Source organism: Vulpes vulpes, chromosome 10 (assembly GCF_048418805.1).
Source record: "Vulpes vulpes isolate BD-2025 chromosome 10, VulVul3, whole genome shotgun sequence".
In the NCBI taxonomy this organism is placed as follows: domain Eukaryota; kingdom Metazoa; phylum Chordata; class Mammalia; order Carnivora; family Canidae; genus Vulpes; species Vulpes vulpes.
The window spans coordinates 16,978,929-17,005,926 of record NC_132789.1 but is presented as its reverse complement, the minus strand read 5'-3'; the positions used below and the strand labels follow the sequence as shown (position 1 = coordinate 17,005,926).

At 47.8% G+C, this 26,998-nt stretch overlaps 3 protein-coding genes across 4 annotated transcripts in view; 2 read left to right on the top strand and 1 right to left on the bottom strand.

The window, feature by feature from the left end:
- Positions 1–2,330: 2,330 nt before the first annotated feature.
- Positions 2,331–16,223, top strand: OASL (2'-5'-oligoadenylate synthetase like). Its single transcript, XM_026015841.2, has 6 exons — positions 2,331–2,780; positions 6,340–6,622; positions 7,922–8,097; positions 11,094–11,335; positions 13,713–13,857; positions 15,194–16,223. The coding sequence occupies exons 1-6, from the start codon at positions 2,583–2,585 to the stop codon at positions 15,692–15,694; spliced, it is 1,545 nt and encodes a 514-aa protein (XP_025871626.2). The 5' UTR covers positions 2,331–2,582; the 3' UTR covers positions 15,695–16,223.
- Positions 16,224–17,327: 1,104 nt separating this feature from the next.
- On the top strand, positions 17,328–26,731 carry C10H12orf43 (chromosome 10 C12orf43 homolog). Of its 2 annotated transcripts, none has more exons than XM_026015867.2 (6): positions 17,328–17,540; positions 23,030–23,072; positions 23,270–23,368; positions 24,475–24,548; positions 25,195–25,285; positions 25,774–26,731. In XM_026015867.2, exons 1-6 carry the CDS (start codon positions 17,393–17,395, stop codon positions 26,126–26,128), a joined length of 810 nt encoding a protein of 269 aa, XP_025871652.1. In that variant the 5' UTR covers positions 17,328–17,392; the 3' UTR covers positions 26,129–26,731. The 2 variants fall into 2 exon arrangements, with proteins under 2 accessions (XP_025871652.1, XP_025871654.1); XM_026015869.2 differs by having other exon boundaries at positions 17,360–17,540; positions 25,777–26,731.
- HNF1A (HNF1 homeobox A) overlaps positions 18,366–26,998 on the bottom strand; it is a 29,726-nt gene continuing 21,093 nt past the window's right edge. Inside the window, exon 10 of the mRNA XM_072723010.1 lies at positions 18,366–18,544. Within this exon, the coding sequence (XP_072579111.1) occupies positions 18,399–18,544 (146 nt within the window). The 3' untranslated portion in view covers positions 18,366–18,398. The remainder of the gene's footprint in view (positions 18,545–26,998) is intronic.

Here is a 26,998-nt window from a genome sequence, read left to right as displayed (position 1 = left end):
TTGCTTGCCAGGAATAGTTTCAGAGCCTAGTCAGGGGCCCCCTACCAATCCCTGCCTATACCTTAACCCTTTCCTTACTCTCCTTACTCAATTGGATGGTTGTTGAAGCTGGTGATGGTACACAGAGGTTCCTTTCGTTACTCCACTTTTGTTTATGTTTGAAATTTTCCGTAATAAAAAAGTTAAATCATACTACTTCTCCCTACCCTCACCACCACCATCCTGATCCAAGCTGCCAGATCTCCTGGTAGGACTTTTTTTTTTTTTAAGATTTTATTTAATTATTTGAGAGAGAGCATGAGCAGGAAGGGGTGGGGGGAGAGGGAGATGCAGACTCCCCGCTGAGCCAGGAGCCCAATGTGGGGCTCCTTCCCAAGACTCCGAGAACATGACCTGAGCCGAAGGCAGACGCCTAATGGACTGAGCACCCAGATGCCCTCCTGTTGGGACTATTGCAGTAGCTTCCTAACTGAGCTCCTGCTTCCCCTCTCACCTCCACCACCACTCTCTGCTTTTTTTTTTTTTTCACTCTCTGCTTTTAATCTAACCTCTCCCCACCGCCACCCCCCCAACCAGCCCACAGCCAGTATGATCTCATTAAAATGAAAGTCAGACCATGTCACTCCTCTGCTTGAAACTCTCCAAGGCTCCCCATTTCATTCAGAGTGAAAGTCAGTCTTAATAGTCTTCAAGATCCTACACTATTTGCTCCCCAGCCCTTTATCACTTAAACCTTATCTCCTTGCAGTCTCTCCCTTTGATCATTCCATTCCAGTCATGCTGTTTTTCCTCAAACCAATGAGGCACACTGACACCACAGGACCTTTGCACTTACTGCTCCTTCTGCAGTGAATTATCCTCTTCCCTTGGGCATACACATGACTCTCTTCGCCTCCTTCATGTCTTTGCTCAAATATCTCTTTTTCAGGCCTTTCCAATCACCTTATTTGAGACTGAACATCTAATCAACCATACACACACATACACACACGCACAGGCACACATATATACATCTTAACCTCTTGCCTTGCTTTATTTCTTCTGCTTAGCACCTTATTTACTATAGTTTGACTTATTTATCCTGTTTATGGTTTGTCTCCACCATCAGAATGTAAGCCCTCTGCAGGCAGGGATTTTTGTCTATTCACTGCTCTACCCCCAGCACACAGTAGCTACCCAATAAATACTCATTGAATGAATGGATGAATGATGGCACTCCGATATGCAACCCCTGCCCACCTGTCCAGGCACATCTCTCACCTCCTGTCTCCTCTCCTTCCGTGCCAATGAATATTTGACAACTGAATCCCTGGCACTCATCAGGGTCATTTAGACTGCTACTTTGCCTGCAGGATGCCCTCCTCTTCCTTCCTGGCCAGATCCCCAGTCTTTTAAGGCTCACACTGGACCCTCTCTCCTACCACTCTTGGAGCCCCTTGGGACAAGAATGACATCTTTTTCTTAAGATTTATTTATTTATTCATGAGAGACGCACAGAGAGGCTAAGACATAGGCAGAGGGAGGAGCAGGCTCCTTGTGGGGAGCCCAATGTGGGACCTGATCCCGGATCCCGGGATCACACCCTGAGCCGAAGGCAGATGCTCAACTACTGAGCCACCCAGATGTCCCAGGAACGACGTATTGTCTATTTAACACATTGGGACCTAGCAGGTGCTCAATAGGTATCTAGTGAACAAATAATAATATTTGCATTTACTGAATGCTTTCCATGCTCAGCGCTCTCATTCATGATCTGGACAACAACCTATGGGGTAGGGTGTCATTACTAAACCCATTTTCATGGATAAATTACGGGAGGGTCAGAGAAGTTAAGAGTGTGGCAAAGGGCAGACTGGAGGGGATCCCTGGGTGGCTCAGCGGTTTTGCACCTGCCTTTGGCCCAGGGTGTGATCCTGGGGTCCCGGGACCAAGTCCCATGTCGGGCTCCCTGCATGGAGCCTGCTTCTCCCTCTGCCTCTCTCTCTCTCTCTTTCTCTTTCTCTCTCTCTCTCTCTCTCTCATTAATAAATAAATAAAATCTTTTAAAAGGTGGGGGCAGACTGGAATTGAAAGTCTGTTCTGCTGGACTCTCAGGGGTTCCTGCTGCTCACCCCAAAATCTTGAGCAAGTCCCTTTCATTTCTGAGCCTGCTCAGGTTCCTATAACACAGTGGATATGACTGGATTGTTGGATACCAACCCACCCTGGCCTCCTGGGAGAGTTGCCTCCTCGAGGGCCAAACCCAAGCCAATTTAAGTTTCTAAACATCATAAATGGAAACTGAAAGCTGAGAATAGAAACTAATAGCAAAAGAGATGAGGCCGGAAGCCAAGCTTGTTAAGGTGGCCCCAGAACTCCCAGCTGGACAGTCCCTCAGTGCCCCTGCTGCAGCAGAGGGATTCCAAGGAGAAGACCCCAGGTCAGCCCAGTCACCCCTGGTTGCCTCTCCACTCTGGTCCCTTTTCCCCACGGGGTGCTGGCAGTAGGCTGAGAGGGAGCCCCCTTGAAGAAGTGGGTGTATACAGGGAACTGGGTAGGTGTGTGGCTATATATCTGTGCAGACGGGGTACTCTGGCTCAGAGATGGCACAGGCCATGGAGCTGTATGACACCCCTGCCTCCAAGCTGGACTCCTTCGTGGCTCAGTGGCTGCAGCCCCATCGGGGCTGGAAAGAAGAGATCCTGGAGGCTGTGAAGACTGTGCAACAATTCCTGAGGGAAGAGCACTTTGAGGGGGATTATGGGCCGGACCAGGAGGTGCGGGTGCTAAAAGTGGTCAAGGTGAGACCGGTCCCCTCCACCGACAAACCAGGGTGGAGCAAAATGCAGCATGAATGTCCTCATCCCAGAGGGTGCTGGGGACCTCCTGTCTGATTATCCTTAGCTCAAGCTTCTCCCATGTCAGGGCAACCCATGGAGCGGCCTGCCCCCTACCCTACCGTACTGCCTTGAGCAGAACAAGTCTGGTAAGGAAACTAATGGGAATAGTTCAGTTCTCTGGGATGCACTAGCCTAACCCCTTACCATATGCTAGCTCTAATTAATGCATACCTTACAGGGTATGCACTATTCTTTTCCCATTTTCCAGATGAGCAAAATGGAAGTTCAGAGCCTTAAGATTCATAATGACCAATAGCAATATAAGGTCTCTGACTGGGTGAAAAGACCATCCATAAAATACACTTTGGGGATAAGTAGGGAAATTTTATTTTATTTTTTTAAATTTATTTATTTATGATAGTCACAGAGAGATAGAGAGGTAGAGACACAGGCAGAGGGAGAAGCAGGCTCCATGCACCGGGAGCCCAACGTGGGACTCGATCCCGGGTCTCCAGGATCGCGCCCTGGGCCAAAGGCATGCACCAAACCGCTGCGTCACCCAGGGATTAGTAGGGAAATTTTAATATGGCCTGGATATTAGATAATATAAGGCAGTCATTGTTGATTTTGTTAGGTGTAATCCTTTTGTGGTTATAGGGGGTGGGGAATGCTCTCTTTGATTGGATACAAATGCTGAAGTATTCAGAGACAAAGTTCCTCGGTATCTGTAATTGCTCTAAAGTGGTTTTGATGAAGCAAATGTAGCAAGGAGTTTAAACTTGTTGAATTTAGCTGGCTGGGTATGAGTGCTCATTGGATTCCCTTCCTATTTTTTCCTATGTTTGAAGTTTTTGATTAGAAAACGTTTTCTTGGGATGCATGAGTGGCTCAGCGGTTGAGTGTCTGTCTTTGGCTCAGGGTGTGATTTCAGTCAGGGGATTGAGTGCTGCATGGGGCTCCCTGCAGGGAGCCCGCTTCTCCCTCTGCCTGTGTCTCTGCCTCTCTCTGTGTGTCTCTCGAGAACAAAAAATAACATCTTAAAAAGAAAAAAAAGAAAGGAAGGAAGGAAGAAGAAGTTTTCTTTATTTTTTGTTTTTTTAAGAAGTTTTCTTTAAAAGAAGTTGAGAGAGATAAGGTGACTTGCCCAAGTTCACACAGCTAGCTGCAATTTGAACCACAGCCAGGGCTCTAGGTTGCCAACAGTGATTTTCCCCCCATGCCCTTCCTTCAGCTGCTTCTTGTCCTACCTGCAGTCAATTTTCTGTAGTCAAAGTTAGAAAGTCCCTGGAGAATCAGACAGTCTCAGCCAAGCCTTTGTTTAAACATTAAAGAAACTCTAGCACAGAGAAGGTAAGAGATGTCTCAAGTTCACACAGTGAACTAGTAGCAAAGGCAAGTCTAGAATTAGGGTGTCTGACTCCCAGCCCAGTGCTCAGTTCTCAGCCACCTCAGGAAGAGCTTTAGAAATCTCAGGCCTCCAGCCCTTCTTCCACCCACCCCAGCACCTAGAACCTGAGGCCATATGATTTAGACAGAGCAGGGTTTGACTCTTGGCTTCTTTCCTTTCCAGCTATATGATCTTAGACTCCTCTTGTCTCTCAATCCCTCTGTCTCCTCATCATCATCATCATCTCCTCCTTGTCCCGCAAAAGCCTCATCAATGTAGGCTAAAAGATTTGCACATGGTAAATGTGCAAAAGCATCATTATAAATTCTTACTCTGAGTCCAGCAGACTCTCCCAGCCCTGACAATCCTGAGGGTGAAGTGGATGAAAAAGAAGTCTGGAGACCAGAAGATGCTACCAACAGAATGAGTTTTATTTTTTTTTTATTATTTTTTAATTTTTTATTTATTTATGATAGTCACAGAGAGAGAGAGAGAGAGAGAGAGGGGCAGAGACACAGGCAGAGGGAGAAGCAGACTCTGTGCACCGGGAGCACGATGTGGGATTCGATCCCGGGTCTCCAGGATCGCGCCCTGGGCCAAAGGCAGGCGCAAAACCGCTGCGCCACCCAGGGATCCCCAGAATGAGTTTTAAAGACAGGAAGTGGTATTTACCCAGCCCTCAAATTCTGTCTGCAGCCCAGAGTTCCTCCCCGCCCCCCCTCCCCGAAGCTATAAAATAGAAGAGATACCTCCAAAACAATGGCTGAGGAGAAATAATGCTTTATCCAGGCTCTAAACTCTTCCCACTCCTGCAAAAACCCAGTGAGCTGGGCTGGTTCGCATGAATGAATGCTTATCCTTGAATGAGTTGGGTTTAAATAGATTTGGACGGGAGCAAGTCATGAAGCTTATTCTAGAATGTTCTTCTCTGCCTGGATCTTATTTGAAAAAGGCAAAGTCTAGGCTCAATTTTCAGCTTCGTCCCCACACCAGGTTCCATCCCCAGCCCTGCCAAACGGGGGGATTATAAAGCAATCTGCAGTGATTCCACCAGCAGGAGAAATAGCCACCCTGAGGTCTGAGGCATCACTAGCAATCCCATCTCCCAACCTGGGAGGCCAGAGAGTTGTAGGGCTTTGTACACCAGAGACAGGAGGGGCTGGAGAGCAGGTCTAGACTATCCAAATATCAAGGATCCCTGGGTGGCGCAGTGGTTTAGCGCCTGCCTTTGGCCCAGGGCGCGATCCTGGAGACCCAGGATCGAGTCCCACGTCGGGCTCCCGGTGCATGGAGCCTGCTTCTCCCTCCTCCTGTGTCTCTGCCTCTCTCTCTCTCTCTCTCACTGTGTGCCTATCATAAATAAATAAAAATAAAAAAAAAAAAAACAAATATCAAATAGACTGCTCCAAATCATCCAGCTCAGGCTCCTTCCATCCAGATGGGGAAATCGAATCCCAGGCAGAGAAGGCATGATCTAAACCTAGACAAAAAAGAGGACCAGAGATATGTATATATGGCTGACTTCGTGTATGCCAGGCACGTGTCAAGTCCCCGACACACCTTATCTTACCAAATCCTCCCAGGAACCAAATGACTTGTATTCCATGGTTGCTCTCATTTCGTGGACAAGGAATTAGGTTTTGTAGATCACACAACTGAGAAACAAGGGCAGGAGTCAGGCAGGGCCAAAGCCAGGCTGCTCCATAGCTCTTATCTACCAGGCAATCCTGCTCCCCACTTTTCAATGTCATGAAATTACTCAGATGCCCAGAATGCTCAGAATACTCTGTGGAGTGGGCATCAGCTTTAGCGGTCCCGGAGAAGGCATCACTCTGCAGGTGAGACCACCCCATCTCAGAAGCACTACAATGTCATAAATAAGAAGCTGGGCCTCTGGAGTCAGGCTGCCTGGGTTCAAACCAGGCAGTACTATGTACCAGGTGTACTATGTGACCCTGGGTGAGAGATTTATTCCCTTGAAAACTCAGTTTTCTCACCTGGAAAGAGAGGATGTTAGTACCACCCACCCATCCTTCTGGGTTGTGGGGAACATCAAATGGATATTTCAGGTGAAGAGCCTCAGGGATGGCCTGGCAGAGGCAGTGGCAGGTGACAGGGCTCTGTGTTCTGCAGGTAGGCTCCTTTGGGAATGGCACAGCTCTCAGGAACACTTTGGAGGTGGAACTGGTGGTGTTCCTGAGCTGTTTCCACAGCTTCCAGCAAGAGGCCAAGCACCACCAAGCCATCCTGAGTCTGATACAAGAAAAGCTATGGTGTTGCCGTGATCTGCTGGCGCTTGGGCTTGAGGACGTGGAGATCATCCAGGGAGTCCCCGACGCTCTTGTCTTCACCATCCAGACCAGGGGGACCGCAGAGATCATCACTGTCACCATCGTGCCTGCCTACAGGGCCCTGGGTAAGAGGAGGGGAAGCCCATCGGACTCACGTGCTCACCATCCCACAGAGACCTGAACTCCCTCACTTCTTGTTCATGCCCACATGCAGACCTTGCTCAATCCACATCTGCTCAACCCACATCCTGAGCTGGGGGCTTAGCAACTACAGGACATGAGACTGGCCCAACTTGGGCCATTGTGTCACTCAACTTGGGAAATACTTATCAAAGAATCACATGGATAAATATATGATTGCAAGAGGAGATGAGACCAGCAGAGGGGAATGTTTTAGAAGCAGAACCTGGGGTGCTTCTGTGGCATTTATCACAGATGCCAGGGCCTGTCATTGTTTGGGCTTTTCCAGAAGTAAACCCCAAGACAAGGGTGTGAGGATAAGCAGTCCCAGGAAATGCTGATAGGGAAGTAGGGGAGAGGGACAAGGAAGGGAGGAGGCATCACAAGGTTACCACCATGAGCCCCTGAGCTTTGTGCCCCTGGAGAACTCTAGGTAGCAGCACAGAGGACCCCTCAACTGAATCCCAAGTGGGATCTTAGATTGGGTTGTTTATTCCTATCACCCTTGGCTGAGGGCTGCTTCCTGGGACCATTAGCTCCCCAGCACTTCTGGTTTGTCCTCAGGCAAAGAATCCTCAATGTTTGAAGTAAACAGTATCAACTAAGACTCCAGACCACCAGGTTTCATCTTGCACCAGCTCCTCTTAACTAGAGTGGCTGCCACCATTTGCTTTGTAGAGAAGATGTCAGCAATGGGATCCCACCTAGGCAAGACAGAGAGTGCCAGGATGCATTAGTGATGCGTACCACCAAAGCACACCCTCCAACGTGCTTGAGCAGTCCAGCTTTCTTATCTGGGATGGTTCTCTGCTTCTGGTATCAGGAGGTTAGAATAAATCACTGAGAAAGAAATCCCAAACAGCCATTAAGGGAAACTGGGGTGTTGGGGACCTCGAGGGAATACAACAGTCCTTGAGTGCCCTGAGGAATTGAAAATCGACTTCTGGTTCTCCAGAAGGACAATCAAGGGACACCTAGGTGGCTCAGTCAGTTAAGCATCTGCCTTCAGCTCAGGTTGTGATCCCGGGGTCCTGGGATAAAGCCCCATACCAGGCTCCCTGCTTGGGATGGGGTGGGGAGCCTACTTCTTCCTCTCCCTCTGCTGCTCCCCCAGTTTAATTCTCTTAGGCTGTGAGGTATCAGATTTCCCCGGAGAGACACCCCCAGTGAATTAGTAGACTCCCCGCCACAGACCACTTATCAATCTGGGGCTTCCTAAATCCCTGCTCTGCCTCCCACCCCAGGGCCTTCTGCTTCCAACTCTCAGCCACATCCTGAGGTCTATGAGAGTCTGATTGAGGCCCACGGTTTCCCCGGAAATTTCTCCCCATCCTTCAGCGAGCTGCAGAGAAACTTCGTGAAACATCGGCCAACCAAGCTGAAGAGCCTCCTACGGCTAGTAAAACACTGGTATCTGCAGGTGAGGGGGCTGCCAGGATGGAGCCCCTCAGGGGTGCTGGAAGAAGGCCTGATTTGTCATTCCAGGGAACTGCATCAAAGGGGAGGATGGGAGGGGGGATGGAAGGGGGGGGGAAATGCTAACCTTTTATACTGTAGAGTGAAATAGTGGAGAAGGTAGAGGAGGAAGAGGAAGGGGAACAGAGACAAAAGGAGAAAAGTAAGGAACATACAATATTTCCCAGGACACAAGTGTTTCTAACACCCCAGTTGCAGTCTACACTGGCTAGTGTCGACTTCACTGAGTTCTCCAGACGTTAGTTAATCTCAGCTGGTTAAGGACTAACAAGAGGGAAGTTTCAGTTATTGCACCTCTACCAGTTTCCCCTACAGATCACCGTGTTCCTATCATGATCATTACCAAGTGAACATATCCCTAACAGCTACTTTTTAGATTTCATGTGTGATGGCTCTCATGGTACCAAGTATATTTCAAAATAGCTAAATGAGAGGTGCCTGGGTGGCTCAGTCGGTTAAGCCTCTGCTTTCAGCTCAGGTCATGATCCTGGGGCCCTGCGTCTAGCTCCCTGCTCAGTGGGGAGCCTGCTTCTCCCTCTGCCTCTGCTGTGCCCCTAACTTGTGCTCTCTGGTTTGCACTCTCTCTCTCTCTGTCAAGTAAATAAATAAAATCTTTTAAAAAAATCCAAATGAACAAAATCATCTAAGCTTATGAAAAGCAGACACAGAAACAAACCAAAAATTAGAAAGTGGGGGAGAAAAGATACTTTCTTATTAAAAAAAAAATCAGGGAGACCTGAGTGGCTCAGTCAGTGAAGTGTCCAACTCTTGGTATCAGCTCAGGTCATGATCTTGGGGTCCTGGGGTTGAGCCGTGGGATGGAGCCCAGCAGTCAGTCAGCAGGGAGTCTGCTTAAGGATTTTCTCACACACTCTCCCTCTGCTCCTCCACCCACCCTCACTGTCTCATTCTCTCTCTATCTCTCAAATAAATAAATCTTTAAAAAACAAAATCAGAAAATTTTCAAAGTTAGTAAGTTTACCGTCACTCTGTTTACGGTGGGAAAACAGCCATTTTCTTATATGACTATCACATCAACCAACATTGTGATATATCCTCAGACATCAGTATTGCCAAAGCCAAGAGTAAAATGGGTTTTGTTGCTAAATGAATTACTTACAGGAAATGATGCAAGGTTTTTTGGCTTCAGAGAACTAGAACTCCATAGAATGATTCATTTGCTTGCTTTGTCTGTTTGAGAGGGCAAAGTGTTTTCTCTTCCTACATATGATATACATAGTTGTGGTGTTTTGTTTTTTTTTTGTAATATCCACAGGACATCATACATCAGCTTTGCTTTTAGAATCTTCCCTTCTGTTTTTGTTCAAGCCTCCTCCTTAAAAAAAGACTTTGATCACATATGGTTTCTCTCTCTTTTTTTAAAAGATTTATCTGAAAGAGGGTGTGCATGCGAGCAAGGGGTGGAGGGGCAGAGGAGAGGGAGAAGCAGACTCTCCACTGAGCATGGAGCCTGCTGTGGGGCTCAGTCTCATGACCCTAAGATCACTACCTGAGCTAAAATCGAGAGTCGACCATTTAACCAACTAAGCTACACAGGTTCCTCTATAAAGACGCTTTAGACAAGAAGTGACTGGTATCAATTAAGATGCTTTCTTTTGTAAGAGAAAAACCAATTCAAACTGATTTAAATAATAAGGACAATTTTCAGCTCCTTTGTGAAAACCCATACCAGTGGGAAGGGGGCTTCAGGCACTGTTTGTTGGGGTCTTCAGACCTGTCTCTCTATACTACCTCTCAGGTTGTCTTTCTGTGTCACCTTGGACTTCAGGCTGGTTTAACCTCATGATGGCAAAATGGCCACAGCTATTCCTGCCATCATGTCCACACACAGTAGATTTTTCTTCAAACAAAAGAACTGGGCTTCAATCAAATTGAGGCCAGCTTACATCACAAGCTTCTCCTGAACCAATCACTTAGCAAGGAGAATAGGTTTATGCTGAGGACCCCATTGGGTCAGGATCCACCCTGGATTTGAGTGTGGTGGTAATTGCAACCAAACAGTGCAGCTACCATACAATGGAGAAGAAAGAAATGCTTTCTAGAGCATTCTTTGCTCCCCACAGAATCTCAGCATTGCCAACTTCTATGGAAACCTCCAACCTCCCTTTTTTTCTATCAGCAAAGAAGACTTTTCTTTAAAGGAAAACTTTCAGAAGCCCAGTATAGTAAAATGGAAATGGAGCTGCTTAAGCTGGGATCTAGTGGCAGAGGCCCAACCCACTCACTCTTTGGGACACCTCCTAAGTCCATTCCAGGAGTTATGTCAAGCATACTTTGTGGGGCACCTGGCTGGCTCAGTCAGTGTAGCATGAAACTCTTTATCTCATGGTTGTGGGTTCAAGCCCCATGTTGGACATAGACATTGCTTAAATATAAAATCTTAAAAAAAAAAAAAGAAGGAGAAAGAAAGAAAAAAAGAAAGAAAGAAGAAGAAAGAAAGAAAGAAAGAAAAAGAAGGAAAGAAAGAAAGAAAGAAAGAAAGAAAGAAAGAAAGAAAGAAAGAAAGAGGAGTGCCTGGATGGCTCAGTAGGTTAAGCATCTGCCTTAGGCTCAGGTCATGATCCCAGAGTCCCAGGATCAGGCCCCGCATCTGGCTCCCTGCTCAGTGGGGAGCCTGCTTCTCCCTCTCCCTGCCCTCCAAATCTGCTCTCTCTATCTCTCTCTCTCAAATAAATAAATAAAATCTTAAAAAAAAAAAAAAAAAAAAAAAAAGAACGTAGTCTGAAACCCACTGGACCAACTGTGCCCCTTAATTCTAAAATGGGGAAACCATTTAGAGCCAGAGGGGGAAGTGACTGGCTGATATTACACAGCTGGTAGGTGGCAGAGCTGAGACAAAAAGTTGGATTTTACAGTTTCTGGTCCATCCAGAGCCAACCTGACACAGTATCTTGGGGCCCCTCCTGTCTCTTTCAACAGTATGTGAAAGCCAAGTGCCCCAGGGCTGCGCTGCCCCCTGACTATGCTGTGGAGCTGCTGACTATCTATGCCTGGGAGATGGGCACTCAAGAGGATGAGAGTTTCAGGATGGATGAAGGCTTTACCACTGTGATGGAACTGTTCCAAGAGTATGAGTTTCTCTGCATCTACTGGACCAAGTATTACACATTCCAGAACCCAGTCATTGAGGGTTTTGTCAGGAAACAGCTCAAAAGAGACAGGTACTGGGCTCCCGCTTGTCTGCCACATCTCTCAGGGAACAGAATGAACTGAGGCAAAGGCTGTATCGCATCTCAAAATGGGTGGGCTTTATCAAGCAGTAAGACTGCACTGGGATGCCAAGACCATCTTTGAAAATCACCAGGGGTTGGGGAGCTGTAAGCCATCTCCTTGTTCCTCAAGGAACCCCACCCTACTTAGTTCCCTTGCTTCCAAAAGGCCATTTCAGTGCATTCTAGCAACAACATGGAAAAGTGGAAAGAATCACATAGAGCCCTGTTTCATCCCAGCTCTGCCTTTTTCACACCTCTGTGAGTCTCAGCTTCTCATCTATGAAATAGGAGTAAGTGGCACCTACAATGCAGGCTGCTGTAAGGGTCAGAGAAAATATATAGTCTACAGGCTCTAGTTTATGGTAGATGCCAGAGACATGTTCACTATTGTAGCGCATGTAGCTCTATGTAGAACTAGCACCCATCCCCAATCTCCGGATCGCCACCATTTCAGTGAAGGCTGGCTCAACCTCCAGCACTCAGCACTTGTGTCCTTTGGCCCGAGGGCTTTCAGCCTTCCCCAGTGACCGGTGGAAGCTGGTGGATAAATACCCCAGCTCCCTCCCATCTCAGATGGAAAGACTCTCTGGATCACATGTGCTACGTTGTTGCCCAGAGTTCCTGCAGTGGGACTAACCTTCAGTTGCCCACAGTGGTAATCACCTCAATACAAACCCTTCCTGTCTCACTCTCCCACTCCCTTACTGGTGCTTCCTGGCATGTCCTTCCCAATACACCACTGCACTCAAATCCATCCCTCGGGATCTGCTCTAGGTCAGCGCAAGCAATATCCCAATAATGTTTATGGTTCCCTTATATGAGTCTTGGACCTCTTTTATATATATATATATGTGTATATATATACATATATATATATGAAAAAAATTAATCTCCTGATGCAAAGAAGGTTTATTATGAGACATCCAAAATTTTAAGGTTAGAAAGCCATCAGGACCTAAGCAAACCTGTAGACACCCCCTTTCTCTGCCACTCTCTTTCATGGGTCCACAGGCCTTCTTTCCTCTCACGGCCTCTGCTTCACTCCCCACACCTGCCCTGCTCCCCTCCTACTTCCATGTGATGAGGGACCTCCACCATCCCTGGTCTGAAACCCAAAGGGAACTAGTCTACTCACTGGGCCCAGGCCCTACATGTTGGGTCACCTGGTGGGTCACTTTGAGTCAGGGGATCTCACAATATAGGACACCCTGGCACTGCTCCCTATTTTAAGCAGACTGTTTCAAGGATGCAGGGATGTTGGGAGTAGCAAGCACAGAGCCTATGTGTCCAGCACACTCCCATAGCATACTGTCACATTCTGTCATAGATAAAGTCATAGCTCCTTCCTAAGCCAAAAGCTTCTAGAGGGTAAGAACCAGGTCTTATTCATAGGCTTGGCATCCAACACATGTGATCACCCCAAGCAACCTAGGGAGGCTGTTAGACCCACTTCAAGCCATTTTGCTTTAAGTACTCTTTCATCATTTATAGAGAAGAGAGATACTTGGTGGCAGCTGAACCTCTTCTCCATGAAAGCAGAGCAGATGGGTAAGAACACCCATTTGCTGGCTGTACGAACTTAGAGAAGTCTATGCCTCAGTTTCCTTGTCTGTGAAATGCAGTCGACAGCAGCAGCAATAATAATAGTTTCTCCTGGGGCACTTGAGTGGCTCGTTGGTTAAGCATTCAATTCTTGATTTCAGCTCAGGTCATGATCTGAGAGCTGGGATCCAGCCCCACCTTAGGCTCCCACTAAGCAGGAGTCTGCTTGTCTCCCCTTCTCTCTGCCCCTTCCCCCGCTTGCACTCCTTCTCTCTCTCTCTCTCTCTCTCCAATAAATTGATCTTTAAAAAAAGAAAGAAACTAATAGTTTCTCCCTCTTAGAATTGTTAAAAGGATTAAAATAAGTAAATTCACATAGGGCTTGACCCAGTGCCTCAATAAATATCAGGAGTTGGTAGTGGTGGTGTTTCTATTATCCAAAGCAATGCAGCAGCCCTAGCCTCAAACTTACGTATGTAGCCTGCTCAGCAGACCAAAAGCCCTGACCTTATGATGCTCACCTGCCTGAGCTGGCATCTGTTATAGCTACCAAATGCCTTTGGGAATCATAACCATTCCACACCCCCAAAAGGAATTCTTGGAAACTTCATCATCCCCATCCTGTTCCTCTCCAGCAATGTTCTCAGGCCCTCCTGTACTGATGGGCCTGGGGCTCTGGACACCGCATGCGTTCAGTGATTTGATTCGATGATTGCTTGAGCAGGCTTCTTTTTGGCTTGCTGGCCCCCAGAAAGAGCCTGGGCACCCTCTCCTTGTGTTGCAGGCCCATCATCCTGGATCCAGCTGACCCCACCCACAATGTGGCAGAAGGGTACAGATGGGACATAGTTGCTCAGAGGGCCCGCCAGTGCCTGAAACAGAACTGTTGCTATGACAAGGAGAAACCAGTCCCCAGCTGGAATGTGAAGGTAATGACTCATCTTGGGGCTTTCAGGGGCTCAAAGCTCAGAAGGAGGTAACTGCATAGAATTTACTTATTTACCTTCTGTGTCAATGGAGCTTACAGGGCTTTAGAGCCAGGACAGGTGGCTCTCTGAACTTGGGGACAATTTTCAACCCTCTGAGCCTCAGGTGGCTGCCTTTCAAATTCATGTTCTCCTTCTCTTTCTCTTTCCCATAACCTCCTGGAGAATCAATCATACTCTCAATCATTGGTACATGAGCTGAGGCCAGCAAAGTGGATTCATCAGCTGTTTTGTGCCAGTAGTTAGGGCTGGTGGGGGGCAACAGCAGTGCAGAAATAAAACATGACCCCTACCCCCAGAGGGCTCACTGGATTTTGGTAGGAAGCAAGCCCGTGAAACAAGTTTGTACAAAACTGCTAGAAAGAAAAGAATTGCCAGAAAAGCTACTCAGGGAATAAAAAATGCTAAATAATATTATCGTGTAATGGCAAACCTACCGTACAGGCAAAGATCATAATAATCAATTTTATTCTATTCCTACTGTACTTAATAATTTGCCAAGCACTTGTCTGGGGACAAGTCTGTAAAATAGAGGGGTTAAGTATTATTATCATCATCATCATCATCACTATCTTGAACATTATCATCTACATTTTACAGATGAATAAACCGAAGTTCAGAGAGGTTAAGTGAATTAACCAAGATCACACTGCTAAGAGCAAGGTCAGGATTTGTACACCCAGGTCTTTGTGGGGCCCACCAGCAAAATGAGGCCCACAAACAGACTGAAAAGTATATGCCTCTGGATTTTTCCTGAATGTAAAAATCATTGTGCAAAGAGTTTTATCTTGAAAAAATCAGAAGACTTGGGAATTCTGGGCCTATATTCCTTCTTGAAAAAGATCAGCTAGAGATCCAGCCCTGCCCAGCACCTTACAGGTACTGTTTTCAGCCATCAGAGACTCCCAGGCTCTGGAGCATGACCTCTGGTGGTGGCGAAGAACAGACTTTAGAGTCTTGATTGACCTTGGTCAAATACCTGCTGTGCTCCTCACTATCTTTGTGATGGTCAGTACATCACTTAACTCTGCTCGACCACAATGTCCTCATCTGTACAATAGGCTAACAGGAACCAACCTCATAGGGCTACTGTGAGAATAAAATACATTCAGAGGAGTGTGACAGGTGCCCAGCACGGGGCCCAGAAGGTAGTTGGCACAACTGAAATGTTTGCTGCTGCTGCTGCTGTTAGAGATACGAGGACAGGTAAGGAGAGCTTTTGCACGTCAGGCAGAGGAGTGTGGAATTAACCCCCTCTCCCTCTTCTCTTCCTTTCCAGAAGGCACGAGACATCCAAGTGACAGTGGAACACTGGGTTTATTCAGATTTGATCCTTAGGGTGAACCCTTATGAGCCCATAAAGAAGATTCAAGAGAAGATGTGGCGAAGCTGGTGCTGCTCAGGCTTGCAGCATCTGTACCTCCAGGAGCTGGGTGCCAAGCAACAGCTCCTCAGCAGCCAGTGCTCCTTGGCCGATTACGGTGTCTTCTCCAACACTCGCATCTGTCTGGTGGAGACCAACTCCCACGAGATCCAGGTCTTTGTAAAGAATCCTGATGGTGGGAGCGACGCCTACACCACTGACCCCAAAGGCTTCATCCTGGGCCTGAAACAGCAGATTGAATACAAGCAAGGGCTACCCAGAAAGCAGCAGCAGTTGGAGTTCCAAGGTCAAGTCCTGAAGGATTGGTTGCCTTTGTGGAACTATGGGATCCAGCACCGCGACACCCTTATCCTCTCCAAGAAGAAGGCTGAAAGGTTTCCATTTCTGCCCAGATAATACAGGACTCAGCCTATCAACCACTTCTTCCAGCCCTCGCCTGGGGAGGTGTGGTGTCTTCACCAGCTTTGGAAACAGCCTAGCCCTGTCAGTGGGGGAACAAGGAGGGATGTGAGACACTTGGTATATAATAGACAATGGCCAGACCACATATGAGAATAGGATTCTGACCCACACAGCCTTCGCAGTCCCCAGCTCGGGAAGCCAAGCCACCATCTCTGCCGCAATCAACCCCAAATCGTCAGGACTTGGTCAATAATCACCAGCTTCCCTAATTCCACCTCATTTCCAGCTTAGAGCCAACCAGAAAAAGCCAAATAAGCTCCCTAGCCAATCACACAGGGAGGCCCTGCTTCTAGTTAGCCAGGATCCTGGGATGGAGTCCCCAGTCAGGCTCCGTGCTGGGGGGGGGGGGGGGGGGGGGGTTGGGGGGGGTTGCTTCTCCCTCTGCCCCTCTGCACTGCTCATGCTCTCTCTGAAATGAATAAAATCTTAAAAAAAAAATAATAAAATGCACTTTATAACTGGTTTTCAACAGCCTCTGGGCAATTTATCAATACTATTCCCTATCAAATCTATTTTTCACCTCTCTTTGCTTGAGGGGCAGAAAAGTGCCTCCTTTCCATAGGGTGGACAGGCTGGTCCACCCCCTATTTTTTATCCTTTATAATGTCCCAGTGCCCACATTTATAGGTAGTGGGAAAATTCTTCTTAAAAAAAAAGGGAGGGGCGGGCAGCCCCGGTGGCGCAGCGGTTTGGCGCTGCCTGCAGCCCGGGCATGATCCTGCACGATCCTGGATGGAGTCCCACATCGGGCTCCCTGCATGGAGCCTGCTTCTCCCTCTGCCTGTGTCTCTGCCTCTCTCTCTGTCTCTGTGTTGCTCATGAATAAATAAGTAAAATCTTTAAAAAATAATAATAAAAATTTAAAAAGGGAAGGGCGCCTGGATGGCTCAGTGGTTAAGTGTCTGTCTTCAGCTCAGGTTATGATCTCAGGGTCCTAGGATCCACCCTGAGTCCTGAGTCTTGCTCCCTGCTCAGTGGAAAGCCTGCTTCTCCCTCTCCCTCTGCCTGCTGATGCTCTCTCTCTCAAATAAATCTTCTCAAAAAATATTTTTTTAATTTTTTAAAAAGGTATAAGTCACCTTCCTCTCTTTCATAATGGAAAAGCCCAAGGCCAAAGAGGGTTTTTTAAGATTTTTTTTTTTTTTTTAAGTAATCTCTACACCCAGCATGGGGCTCGAACTTACAACCCCAAGATCAAGAGTTGCATGCTGACTCTCATTTGGTTAATTTTTGTTAGACACAATAACTTCTAACAAGTTCCCTACAGTGTTTCTCTTGCCTAGATGAATCTGGGGATTAGTGGAACAAACATAACACTGAACTGAAACTACATTGGATCAAAGCCTGGGAACCAATGTTCGTTTTGTCACTAACTCCCTGAATGACCGTAGGCAATTCCTTCTCCTCTGTAGGTTTCATTTTCCTCATCAAGAAAAGCATGGAAAAGTTCACTTCTGGGCCCTTCTAGATCTCAAGTTGGAGGAAACCCTCAGGGGGTAGTTCGTGGCCGAGGACGGCCGGAGTCTGAGAACTACAATCCCCACAATACCCTGCGCTTCTCCGCCCTCAGTGCGGCTGTGAAGAAAGTTCGCTAGCAGAAGCGCTCCCCACAATCCTCTGCGGTGGTTCAAGATGGCGGCGCCCAATGGCGCCCTGAGCGATTTGGAAAGCAGCAGCAGCAGCGGCAGCGATGCGGAGGAGTTGGCACGGTGCCGCGAGGCAGCGATGCCGGCCTGGGGCTTGGAGCAGTGCCCGAGAGGGCCAGAGAAGCCAAGAGCCGGTAGGAGGCTGTGTTCAGGGCGTCTGGCCGAAAGGCGTAGGATCTTCCCCTGGGGTCTGAGAGGATGGATGGTGAGGAGGGCGTGACGCGGGCTCGACTTCTCTCGCTGAGAAAGCTCCAGGGACGGGGTGGGACTGAGGATCAAAGAGCGGGCAGGGGGAACAGGGAGGGTTGTCTCATTGTCCCAGTCACGGAAACTGAGGCCCCGCGTGTCGCTGGACTCTGTTTCCTTCGGCCCACCGTCACCGTCACACTCCGGCAGCCTGCCGCCTCCCTGAGATGACTGCGACACCCCCTTCCTGGATCCCGGCCTCCAGCACGTTTTCACACCTCGGGGCTGCGAACGAGCGGGGCCCTTCTGCGTCCGAGCGGGACGCTCTCGTACCCTGGGAATCAGTCCAAAACCCTTCAGCACGGGGTAGAGTCCACAGGATCTGAGAATTTGGAATCGGAAAAGTATTTCACCTTGACCTTCACTAACCTGCATTTGAAATTTAGCAGCGCTTCCTGTCCTACCTGTGAGCAAAAAACTACAGTACTTCGAGCAATACCTGTTACCCTAACAAAGTCACAGATTTTCATATCCCATTACCGTCTTTGCATATGTATTAAACTATCATTTATTCATAGTAAAATGTTGGGGGAATATAATTTACACTCATCCCTGTTATAAAATTGCAGTCATTTTTAGGCTTATCAGTAGATCTTGCTTAATGTATTAAAAAATGTATCAATATAGAAGCACATAGAGTCACGTTGCAGGGTTCTTGTCTCACAGAGTCCAAGAATGAAATTTTGCCGACAAAACGGTGAAATGAAGTGAAGTTTGTTTTTTTGTTTGCTTAAGATTTTATTTATTTATTCATGAAAGACAGAGGCAGAGACACAGGCAAAGGGAGAAGCAGGCTCCATGCAGGGAGCGTGCCGGGGACTCGATCCCAGGACTCCGGGATCACGTCCTGGGTAGGAGGCAGGAGCCAAACCGCTGAGCCATCCGGCGATCCCTGAAGAGAAAGTTTATTAAGGGAAAATGAGAACAGAGAGAAAAGCTCTCTAGAGTGAGAGGGGTTGTGAATGTGTTCCCTCTAAGGGCTTTTATGGTCAGTCTTTTATAGAAAACTGACCAAGGAACTGGGTAAATATCTTGTCTATAACATTTAAACAAGGTGGATTTGTAAACATGAAAATATCTTGTCTATATTTAAAACAAACAAGGTGGATTTGTTTTGTTCTCTGCTCTCTGGTTAATATCTTGTCTATAACATTTCTCCACATCTGGAATTTCTATGAGCCTGCTTACATAGCCCCCTCCCTGCCTGTCTCTTTCTACCCAGCCTTCCCTGTCCTTTACTAAGTAATGTGCCAGATTTATTTATTTATTTTTCACTATTGCTGATAACTGGATTTCTGTATCATTGGTTTTCTTTGTAATCGTATGTGTTGTTTTATGCATTTAAAACATTATTCTAAAAAATAAATTAAAAAAATAATAAATAAAACATTATTCTGAGGAAGGATCTAAGCTTTACCAGATTGCCAGAGCAGGCATAGCAAAGCAAAGAATCCCTGCTTTTGTTTGAAAAGATTTACAAGGCCTTCGGGAATCCATTCCCTGCCTGCCTGCCTCTCCCTTCCTGCTCTGCTGTCTTGCTACGTTGCATTTCCCATAGGTAGACTCCAAACCAAATTACATCCTCTCATCTCCGGACACCATAACTCAGCATTTCTCTCTTGAACTTCTATATACAGGTCTGCCTTTCCAGCTCCATCACTCGCTAGCAATGAGAATTTGGGCAAGGTACTCATACAGTAAATGGCAGCCTCCCTCCCCTCCCCAAGATTGAGAAATAACTGAGATGGTACATCTACAATGTTTGGCATGTATTAAAGGCCCAATAAATGGCAATAGTTATGTGATTGGTCTTTCTATATGGACTACTTGCTCTCTCCTGCTTAATTCATGCTTACCCTTTGACACAGCTGATATACCACCGTTTCAGAAAAGCTGGTTACATGTCTTCACAGTGCTACCATCATACCTCTTGTGATTCCCTTCATAGATAGTGCTTCTTCTTCCCATATGGTTGCCTCTTGTCTTTTTTCTTTTCATCCCTGCATCCCTAGCCGGTAGGAGTCAACCCTGGCCTGACTTACTCCACCGATATTTTAGTGAGAGGATATGTGATGTGACTTTAATGAAGGCTGGGTTCTGGCCTGTCCCTTCACCATGGTATCCCCAGGGCCTAGCATGGTGCACAGGAAAATAGTTTTTAAATGAATGAACTTGCCAGAAAGGCACTTCTCTGATGAATGAGGGAATGAGACTCCACAACCAGACTTCCAGTCCAGTTGCTTCTGTCTTGACAGAATGGACTTCTCTGTAGCAGTAGAGGGAGGACTTGATATCAAGTGCCAGCACTGAAGGATAGTCCCAGGCAAGTAAAATAATTTCTTAGAGACACAATTTCCTCATGTGTAAAATGCCTAAGTCCTGGGATTGTTGGGAGTTTCAAACATGAACAACTTTGACCAACAAATGAAGAGATGAGGGACACCTCGGTGGCTCAGTGGTTTAGCACCTGCCTTCAGCCCAGGGCGTGATCCTGGAGTCCCGGGACCAAGTCCCACATTGGGCTCCAAGTGTGGAGCCTGCTTCTCCCTCTGCCTGTGTCTCTCCCTCTGTGTGTGTGTGTGTGTGTGTGTGTCTCTCATGAATAAATAAATAAAATCTTTAACAAGAAAAAAAAAATGAGATGCACATGTGAGAAGTGGCATCCAAGATATCAGCTTTACAACTCATTGTTTTTGTGAAATTGTAAACCTTCTGCTGATCAAAGTAGATGTAGCTGCTGCTGATAAACCCTACTATTAATTGAGCACTTACTGTGTGCCAGGAAAAAATACTGAACACTTGACATACATTCCTGGGCCATTCTAATGATAATAGCCACTATGAGTGAGTGTTCACTGTGTGCCTGTTCTTTTTTTTTTTTTTCCCTTAGATTTTGTTTACTTAGGGGTGGAGGCAGAGAGAGAGAAAAACTCAGGCAGATTCCACACTGAGCACAGAGCCTGACGCAGGGCTCAATCTCATGACCCTGAGATCATGACCTGAGCTGAAATCAGGAGTCAAACACTTAACCGACTGAGCCACCCAGGTGCCACTGTGTGTCCTGTTCTAAACACTTTATTTGTTGTTTAACTTTTCCAGCAATTATTAGCCCCATTTTACAGATGAGAAAGTGAATGCTCAGAAAGATCCAGCTTGTAGGTAGTGGAGCCAGGCATAAATCCAGGTCCGACTCGGAGCCCATGCTATTAACTACTATACTGCCACTCCCTGCCACAGACAAAGGCCTATTGTGGGCAAAACTCCCACCCTTTGGTCCACGAACATGTGGAAATGTAGATCACTATATTATTAAGATCTTTTTTTTTTTTTTTTTTTGAGAAAGAGCATGCTCACGTGGGGTGGGTGGGCAGAGAGAGAGGGAGAGAGAATCTTAAGTCAGCTCTACACCCAGCACAGAGCCTGATACAGGGCTCCATCTCACAACTCTGAGATTGTGACTTGAGCTGAAATCAAGAGTTTAACAGACTGCGCCACCCAGGTGCCCCTTGGTGACTCTATTATTACTGTAACCCCTCATACAGCTCCGTAATCATCTGTACCTCCAATCACTTACATTGTAGAGCAACATACACTTTGATTACTTCATGCAACATTTCTTCCACACCAAGGCACTATGTCAGGAGCTGGAGGTGTAAAGATAACAAGAGGCAGACCATGTGCTCCAGCCCCTTACAATCCAGAAAGGAAAGAGGCATGCCAACAAAGTGTCTAAAATATTGCAAAACTTCACTATGTCCTCACACTAACTCTGGGAAGTTAGTGGTCTTATCCCCATTTTGTAGATGACAAAAAAACAAAGGCCCGGGGAGATCTGGTGACTTGCCCAGAGTCACAGTGGAAGAACTGGAACTTAACCCTGTCTTCCCGGGTTTGGGGTCTAATACTGTTGCTATTCCATGACATTATGTCACCGCCCTTGCTCTGTAGTCATGACAGAGGAAATACTCCTCCTCCTTGGGATTATGTGCTCAGAAAGAAGGACTGGGTCCATCCCAGGTTCCCATATTCCCCAAACCCAGGAGCATCAGGCACCCTGCATTCTGTGTTGTCCTCCAAAGCACGCTTGACACAGACCACAATGTGAACTGTGTGCCCTGGAGTTGTTCAAGGCCATGTGGCCTTGCTTGGGGCCCAGAGTTACCAAGTGATCATTTTGTCCAATTGGCTCCTTAAACACACGAGCGTATTTTGTCCCATTACTCGAGTCAAAAACCTGAGAACCATCTCTCCATCTCTCGCACCATCTGTCTTGTCCATCAGCAGAATACTGTTGACTCCTTCAAAATACATGGATCCAGGGTCCGCTACTTCTTATCTCCACAATTACTGTGGCCCCCTCCTGCCCTCACCCCAGTGTGGTCTTGTGTCTACACTGCAGCCAGGGTTTTACAGTTGGGTGTCAAATCCCAAGTCCATTTATGTCCCTCCTCTGCAGAGTCCTCCAGTGGCTTCTCCCTCCCTCAAGGCCCAAGTCCTCATGTTGGCTCATCAGGCCTTTCATGATCTGGCCGCCATAAGGCCCCCATTTCTGCTTCCCCCCAACTCACTGGGCCACAGCCACAGCAGTCTCCTTGCTAGTTGTAAACTGCCTCAAGGCCTTTGCAGGTGCTCTTCCCTCTACCTGGAAGACTCTTCCCCAGGGAGCCACTTGGCTCACTCCCTTGCCTCTGAAATCTCTGTTCACATGTCACCTATCAGTGAAGTCCTCCCTGTCCACCTTTATAAAATTTTCTTCCACTTAGATCCTCCCCCACTTCCCCAAAGCCCCTGCTTTGTTTGCTCCCTCTATATTTATCATGATCTAATTTTATATTCTAATTGTGTGGGTTCTATCTTCCATATCCACCAACTAGAATGTAAGCACCATGACAGCTGGGATCTATGTCCAAATTGATCAGCAACTGGCACACTGCCAGAATAATAATAGAGCTTCAGTATTTGGTTGAGTGAACGATCACCAGGCCACGCATCCCCAGTGTCTTGGCTTGAAAACCGTAACCTGCGTAAATGAGCCGCCTTCTCTCTCCACAGCACTTAGCACACAGCCAGGCAAACGGTATGTACCCAATAAGTGCAGAAATCAAGTACACTTGGACTTTCTTATTCAGCATGGAGGTTCAGAGGGGGCTCTGGAGCCAGATGACCTGGATCTTGCCCCAGCTCTGTCACACTGAGTAGCTGCATGACTCTGGCTAAGTTAGTTTACATCTCCTTCCTCAACTTCCTCTTCTGCAGAATGGATAATGACTCCTTTAACAGGGTTGTTGGGATCATTCAGTGTGTTATACATGTAAATCACATCCAACCGTTGCTGTCATTTCCCCTATAAATGCCTCAATTTTTCTTATTTCTACAGATGCTGCAAAAAATCAGCAGCCATCCATCCAGCCAAGCCTCAGGTACTGTGCACTTTGGGTTCAAGTTCAATCTGTCCTTTCAACAAATAGCCATCCCTTGCCATTAGCCAGACACGCAATGTTAGAGCCTTGGGATGTCAGGGTTAAGGAGACCCATGTAGTCTCTGCCCTTATGGGGGTGGAGATGGGGAGCAGCTGCTGAGCTGGCAGGAAGTGAGGTCCTTTCATGTGTGTTGTAGGCGTAAAGTGGATGAACACGAACAGGACGGCAATGAGCTTCAGACCACCCCCGAATTCCGAGCCCACGTAGCCAAGAAGCTAGGAGCCCTGCTGGACAGGTAACCAACAATGTACCTTCTCTCCTCCTGCCTCTATTTAAGATGAACAGGGATGGCTCACACTGGCTGGGAGCTCAGGCTATAAGGAAGGCACTGTGATAAGCATGTGCTGGATGTCACCTGATGGCATTCATAATCAGCCCGTGGTATAGGTCCTGTAGTTGTCCTCATTCTGTAGATGAGGAAACGCTGCCTGGGAGATGGACCATTTGCTTGAAGCCACAGGGTGTGAGGAGCAGGGCTGGGACTCAAACCCAGGTGTGCTTGGCCTTAGAGGCCACACTCTTAGCCACTATATGATCCTGCTGCCATGAAAGTGAGAGGAACCCAAGAAGCAGGAGCTCGTTCCTACCACAGGAGGAGGGATTAGGGATGCCAAAATTACTATTTCTTGAGTGTCAATCCCTAATTACCTCACATTTTTTTTAAAAAAATTTAAAAATTAAGAGAAGAAGCAAACAAAAAAACAGGTCTGCCCTGCTCTAGAAGCTGACCTCCAAACCAGTTCTCCAGATTGGTCTTATTTCCCTTTTCATACTTGCTGCCAGGAAGCTCAAAGCAAAACATGCAGCCCTCTCTCCAGCAATTTCCTTCCCTCCTGTCCCATCTTCTGTTTGCTCTGTTTTAGATTACATTCATTTTATTGTACTATGGGTATCTTTAAAACTTCTTCAACACTGTCTGGAATAAAGTGAGGTTCCAAGAACTGAAGCACTGCAGTTTGAGCTGCCAAGGGCTGTTCAGTATGTTATGGCTATTGGCGTTACCATCCTTAATCAGGCCAGTGTGCTTCCTGCTGTAGTATTTCACATCACATGCCCCTGTTCCCGCCACTTTTAAAAAATGTTGTTTTAATTTTTTTTTCTTATTACCCCAAATCTCATCCTAAAAACCATTTCTTGGGATGCCTGGATGGCTCAGCAGTTGGGCGCCTGCCTGCCTTTGGCTCAGGGCGTGATCCCGGATTCCCGGGTTTGAGTCCCACATCAGACTCCCTGCATGGAGCCTGCTTCTCCCTCTGCCTGTGTGTCTGCCTCTCTCTGTGTGTCTCTCATGAAAAAATAAATAAAAATTTTAAAAAAGAAAAACATATCTTTCTTCCATAGCTCAATTACCATCTCAGAAGTAGTGAAGGAGCTGAGAAAGGCTGAGGTACAGAAAGTCTCCACAGAGGATGATGGTGAGCACTCATACTATTAATGCCAGCTGTTGTTTCTTTACGCACCTGCTGTGTGTCTGGGGCAGGCAAACGGTTTGGGTATGCTCTTTGATCCACACAGCCCTCTCTGAGGCAGGTGTGATGATGATGCCCTCGTTTACAAGGGGAGCCGTGGGGAAAGCTGAGGCTCTGAGAAATGAAGTCACTTCCCTTCCCCAGAGAAGCCGATGTTGGCACCAGACTGGCCTTACTGCACTTCCCTGGAGTACCTTTGTGTGTCGAAGCCAGAGTGGGAGTGTCGTACCACCACCACCCATAGCCGCTCCCACCCTCAGCCACTCCGGCTGAGTCTCTGTCCCCTGCCCAGTTCCCTTGCCACTGTGGAAGCGGCCTGAGGCAGAAGGTTCACCTGCTGGCTTCCACTTCCTCTTAGGGCTTGCTGACCTGATGGGGCAGCTGGCCTCCCCTCAGTACCCTGTCCCTGGCTCCAGCAGGCACCATGTGTGCCTCTCAACGTACAGGGCACCTTTTTGTAGTCAGCCAACAATGATTCCTGGGTCTTTGCCTCCGGGTGTGGAGCTCCTTGAGGGCAGGGGCAGGGCAGCCTTGGCATCTGGGAGGAAGGGCCAGTCCCTGGCAGGGCTTACTTGGCCCCTTTGGATTTTAGGTTTCCGTCTCTTTTTCACATCCATCCCTGGAGGCTCTGAGAAGAAAGAGGCTCCCCAGCCTGGTCGAAAGCGATTACCTTCCAGCTCCAGGTGAGGTCTCACTCTCTTGTCTCCTGTCCACTCCTTTTTGCCCGTTGTCTGTATTTGTCAGTCCCCTGGAATAGCCGAGCAGAATCTGACAAGATCCAGACCAAGAAGGAGCCCTGTCAGGTAGCTCGAGAAGTAGGGCCCTTGGTTGGAGGGGGAAGAGGTTCTGCTGCGTGTTGGTTTTAGACTTTTACTGCTTTTTGAGCACCATCTTATGCCAGACACCTCACTCCTGGGGCATCCCCATGAGACCAGGGCTCTGCTAAGATCCTCATTTTGTAGATGACACTGAGGGTCAGAGAGGAGACATCACTTAATGAGGTCACACAGCTGGGAAGCAGAGAAGCAAAGGTTGGCGCCCAGACTGGTCTTATTCCCAAGCCAGAGCTCTCTAGCCGCCTCCCCCTGGGTCCTCTTCCGGGTGGCTGATACTGAGGGTGGTGAGAGGCAGCTCTGGGACCCTGTGCCCACTCCATGCCCTCCCCTTGCAGCAGCGAGGACAGTGAGGAGGAGAGGCAGCGATGCCGGGAGGCAGCTGTGTCGGCCTCCGACATCCTCCAGGAATCTGCCATCCACAGTCCCATCAAAGTGGGAGGAGAGGCAAAGAAGAAGAAAAAGAAGTTGAAAAAGAAGGCCAAGAAGGAGGCCAGTGCCGACCTGGTCGCTGCCACCACCACCACGTACGGGACTACAGGTGGGAAGCAGGAACAGCAGTCCCCCAAGCTCAGTGGAGACCAGGCATCACTTGGGACCAAAAAGAAAAGAAGGAAGAAAAAAGCCAAGAAGGCCAATGAGGCTTCCCCATTCTCACCAACAAAGAATGCAATGGCTGCTCCTGCACACTGACCCCTGCCCATGGGCACAGGGCTCTACTAGCCCGAGGACAAAGGCACTTCCAAGCCCCACCTCCCTCTCCAAGTCCGAGAACTTGGATGGCAAGGCCATAGTCTGCCCGTGACTGGGGCTTGCCCAAGAGTTGGGACAAAGAGGGCTGTAGAGTGAGAAGTCTAATCAAGGCCTGCCCATCTGTGCTCCCACTGGGGCTGGGGCAGACCTGTGGTTCCAGAACACTCCATGGCCTTCCAGTTTTTCAAGACTGTTGATGATCAAATGGTGAAGCTTCCATCTTCCCGGTCCTGTCTGAGGAGAGCATGTGAAGAGAGAGCTTTGCCTTCCCTCCCACCTCCTCAGCCTGGTGGGGGAGACCATCTTAAGAGATGGGGGAAAGGGGTCGGCCCAGAAAGAGTTTTGTACTTCTCCCTTCAGGCCACACAGATTTGATGTAACATTGTCTGAAAAAAGGAGAGATTCATCCCCCACTCCAGATTTCCAGAAGTTTTTTTCCATTTGTGAATGTACCATGTACAATCATGTCTCTGAGCCAGCCAGATTATTGAAAATAAATTGTCGAGAGACCCCAAACTTAAAGTGATTGGGGTGCTGCCTCCATATCAATGCTGAACCTTGATGAGACATTTTAAGTAAACATTACATAGGTGGTGTCCTGCTGCCTGCAGCCCGGTGGGTGTTCCCGCACCCAGCCTCAAGACTGGAAAGTATCGCAGCACTTGTGGATGGGGTTTTACACACCAGGAGTGTTCTGCAGGAAAGAGGAGCAGCTCAGAGTTAAGGGGAAATTCTGGCTTTGTGGCCTTGCCTCCGGAGTTCAGCCGAGTAACAAAGACAGAGGTGGGACCTGAGAGTCTGTGCGCTGAG